The 4,222-nt window shown below is 36.4% G+C and overlaps 1 protein-coding gene across 1 annotated transcript; it reads right to left on the bottom strand.

The window, feature by feature from the left end:
• Positions 1 to 1,411: 1,411 nt before the first annotated feature.
• LOC131000878 (protein IRX15-LIKE-like) lies at positions 1,412 to 2,577 on the bottom strand. The gene has a single exon (XM_057927013.1). The coding sequence runs from the start codon at positions 2,462 to 2,464 to the stop codon at positions 1,490 to 1,492; it is 975 nt and encodes a 324-aa protein (XP_057782996.1). The 5' UTR covers positions 2,465 to 2,577; the 3' UTR covers positions 1,412 to 1,489.
• Positions 2,578 to 4,222: the final 1,645 nt, after the last annotated feature.

Below are 4,222 nucleotides of genomic sequence, written 5' to 3' on the forward strand. Positions count from 1 at the left end.
TGACGCAAGCTTCCAAAATCAACATGAATAATTTTGTAGAAGAAATTTAGATTTACAATCAAATTAACATTCAATGGATAAGAAATAAGAGTCGAAAGTTCAATCGACTCTGATATGCTTATGCCCAGAATCCCAACAAGAGGCATGTGAAGCTATTGCACTCTCCAATGAACTGAATCATCATCGCATATTAATTTCCAGCAAACTCACAATCACACATAGTAAACATAGTGTAAAACAATCCAAATTAGGAAAAAGTGAAGTTGATCCTCATTACTATCATCATGCCATACTGACCATATAATTATTGATTCTCTAAAATTGTGTGATTTTTTCTGATTTTTCTTGATAAAATGCGCAACAGTAGTAGCTGTCTTCAACCTTTTCTTTTGGGGGCTATACTCCAGCAAGATTTTAGGTTACGGAGGGAGTTATCGCTTGGTTATAAGGATGAAATAGTAAATTATTACATAATTTTAATATTTTTTAAATAAGGGAACTATGAAGAGTAAAATAGGGGCTGTGAATAGAATTGCCCTTACACTAAACCTTAGACTTGATAAATCAAAGGACAAGATTGGTGAGGTGATCTTATAATGAAATTAAGACGTAGTGATACCCTTTTAAAATAAACTTTATGAAAATAGTAAAATTAATATTAAGAGATAGAGAGGCGACAGAGGAATCGAACTGAAAAGTTAACAATATGCATCAACAATTCAATGTGAATACTCTTTCTCTGTTTTTTTTTTTTTTTTTTTTTTTTTTTTTCTGTTTTCTCTTTCTCTGGTGTATCTCCACCCTTTGTTCTTCATTGGTACTGCTGGTACCATTTTCTATGAAAGTTGAATACATTTTTCTGCTAAAAAAAAAAAATCAACAATTCAATGTGTGTTCATTTTGACAAACATTTGTCCCATCACATGCATATAGAATGTCATGATCACATTGATTTACCCCCTTTTTTTGGGTAGTTTAACGAGAGTTGGATGGAGCATTCAATGAAGAGATTCCCTTTTACCTTTGGTCATTGGTCTTCTTCTACTCTTTGTATCATCTCATTTCATTTTTATAGTATTATTTTCTAATACACCTATCTTTTTTCGAGGAAAATCATCTTCGTGTTCTTCAGACACTATCGAAGTGTTTCAAAGATGAAGTTATTTTGACATAAGTTTGCCTTCAGCCTCGAATTGGACCATTACGAGTTCCTTAAACCTCAAAGAATGGAATGTCCCAAAATAAACAACTAATTGAGGACCTAAGCGAAGCCTACTATTCCATTAACCTAATCTTCAAAAAACTTATTACCGGGTTTAAAAAATCAAGTAAGTTTTGGTAACAAAATAGGGCATTTCTAGCTCTAGTTTCGAATGAGCTTCTATAATACTCACGACATAGATGATGCATAAATTAAGTAATCTCCAATCTCCATATGTGTGTGTGTTACATACAAATACAATAGTGATATAAAAATAGAGCAGTTGCATCAAATTAAGTTAGTGGAAAGGGATGGATGGGAGCAAAATCCAAAAGTATTTGTAGGGCCGCCCATTTTCCGAACTAGAAAATGGCCCAACAAATCTACTCTCTCCACCAAATTTTCGCGGCAAAGAAACAAATCGGTGCACACGCTCTCCACCTGCCTCTGCATCTCATGTACAAACACATGCGTCCCACCGCCGCCGTTTCTACTCCTCGCCATAACTCCCGCGGTGAATATCGACGCCATCCTCCCGGGCGACTCCGACGAGTATCCCGACGGACCGTCGATCACGATCACGTCCCAAGCGACGTCGTACATGTAGTTTGGCAGGTCGTTGACCGCCAGACTGCAGTCGGAGAAGAGTAGGTTTTGCACCGGCCGGCACTCTTCCTCGATCTCTCTCTCGAAGTTCTCGATCAGATCGCGCAATTCGCGGACTTTGGTGGTGAATCGCACGTCGTAGGCCTCGATCGACGGATGCTGCTCCTCGATCCTGGTCACAGAGAAGGAGTGCTCGTCGACGAAGACGGTGCGCCCGCCGTGATTGAGCGCGTTCCAGAGGAGAGTCTCGTGCGTGAGGCCGAAGACGAGGAGGTTGCACGGGGCGGCGCACCGGCGGAGGACGGACGCGACGGACTCCATTTCGGCGGGGGACATCCTGGACGTGATGTTGGCGGAAGCGTAGTAGAGGAGCGCGTCGGCGATTGCTTCGGGTAGCTGAGATTGGGCCGCGGCGGCGTCTCTCGTGGCGATGAGATTGAGAAAGAAGGTGAAAGCGAAGACGAGGAAGAGTGCGAGAGCGGCGATCCGAAAGCGGTGATCGCCGCCGCCGACGGTCTTGTAGGGGTGGATAATTGTGAACTTTGGGACAGTCTTCATCGGAAGGAAAAGGAAGTAGTGGAGAAACAAAGCTTTAATTCGAATTGTGACACGGAGGAATCCAAGATTATTGGGTGCGTATTTAAACTTCTTTCTCATCTTTATTTTTACTAACTTATCACTGTTTTTTTTTTAGAATTACAATAACTTATCACTTTTTAAGTTAGATACATATAAAATTAAATTGTGACGAATCATTATATAATAAGGATTGATGTTCTTACTCTCGCCTTAATTTATGATCTATGTGTATTAATGAAAAAACTTTATTTTATTTTATTGTTTTGCAATTCAATATTTATGTCCGATGGAGATTCATCTCTCCTTAATTTATGGTCTACCTAATGAAATTTTGTTATTTTTTGTTTTTCTGCAAGCTTACATTTATTTCCTTAGATAATAATTAGCTATTATTTCATTTTTGCATTTTCAATAATAATTATCTTTCTCAAAATGATTTTTATTTCATAAATAATACTTCATCCGTCTCCCAAATAACTTCCTAATTAGTATTGAAAATGCTGAAAATGTGTTATAATTAGCATTGAGAATGGTGAAAGGTTGAAAAATAAGAGTAAATAAAATATTATTAGTTGTGGGGTAATGTCCATTTCGAGATATGAAGTTATATGGGTGATGTCCCAAAAAAGAAATATAGGAAGTTATTTGGGGTACAGAGGGATAGGGAGTATAATTTTTTTTTTCTCTTTTCTTTTCATTCTCATTTTCACTTTTTCCCCTAAAAATGTGCATTTTTGTTAATGATAAAATATGCTATATACATATCTAATTAAAGATCGTGGTAAAAGCTTTAATTTGACATATAATCTGTAAATAATAGATTTTAAATAAAAAGATATACAAGTCAGAAGTTTTAAAATAAAATATTATTCTCTCTCGTCTTTTTTAATTTACACAATATAGTTTTTATTGCATTTGAAAATATTATATATGAAGGTAAATGTTTGATTTATGGAATTGTATTCTTTTAGAATCTCATATTGACTTTTTTTGTGAAACTTCACCAATTCAAATATATATAAAATGATAAATTTTATACAACCACGTTAGTTTTCCAATGGACTTTGTTAATTGAAAATCTAAATAAAATGATACATATCTATTTTTCATTAGATTTCACTATAAAATGATATGTAAAATGGTGGTGCTTATGGTCGATTGGCTCTTTGATATGACAGATTTTGAAACGGATGATACAATTCGTACTAATTCGTTCCAAATCTTCTTAGATTGGTGAGAGGAGCTCGTCAGAGAGAGCAGCGAGAGAGAGAGAGAGAGAGAGAGAGAGAGAGAGAGAGAGAGAGAGAGAGAGAGAGAGAGAGAGAGAGAGAGAGAGAGAGAGATTAAGAAAACGAGATAGCATTGGTGGAAACGCGACGACGAACTAGGCTTTCTGAGAGAGAGAGAGAGAGAGAGCAAGTGTTTTTTTTTTTTTTGTTAGAGCTAGTGTTTTTGTACGTATAATAAAGAAAAGGCGAAAGAAATATCATTCAAAATACTTAATTTTGATTATAATTTATTAAAGCTATATTTGGAGAACAATTGTTAATTTCTGCTAACCAGGGGGCTTAGCCCACTGGCCACCGGGTCCTCACTTAAGTGAAGTGACCCGGGTTTGATCCCTCTTGGGAGCGAATTGGAGATTGGAGTTATAAGGTGGATTTGGTGAATGGCTTGGAGTGAATGGGGAACTAATTACTAACATCTAACATGACTTTGTCTCATTAATTTATGTATTCCTAACTTAATATGGAGGTTTAGGGGTCATGTTATCATTCTAATTGGTAGAGAAATTAAATGACCGTTATTTATAGATTAAATATCTCTTTTATTATA

Source organism: Salvia miltiorrhiza, chromosome 8 (genome assembly GCF_028751815.1).
Source record: "Salvia miltiorrhiza cultivar Shanhuang (shh) chromosome 8, IMPLAD_Smil_shh, whole genome shotgun sequence".
NCBI classification, from domain to species: Eukaryota; Viridiplantae; Streptophyta; class Magnoliopsida; order Lamiales; family Lamiaceae; genus Salvia; species Salvia miltiorrhiza.

Bases quoted from the DNA above. Each gene is read 5' to 3' on its own strand.
- LOC131000878 (XM_057927013.1), bottom strand. From the start codon at position 2,464: ATGAGAAAGAAGTTTAAATACGCACCCAATAATCTTGGATTCCTCCGT.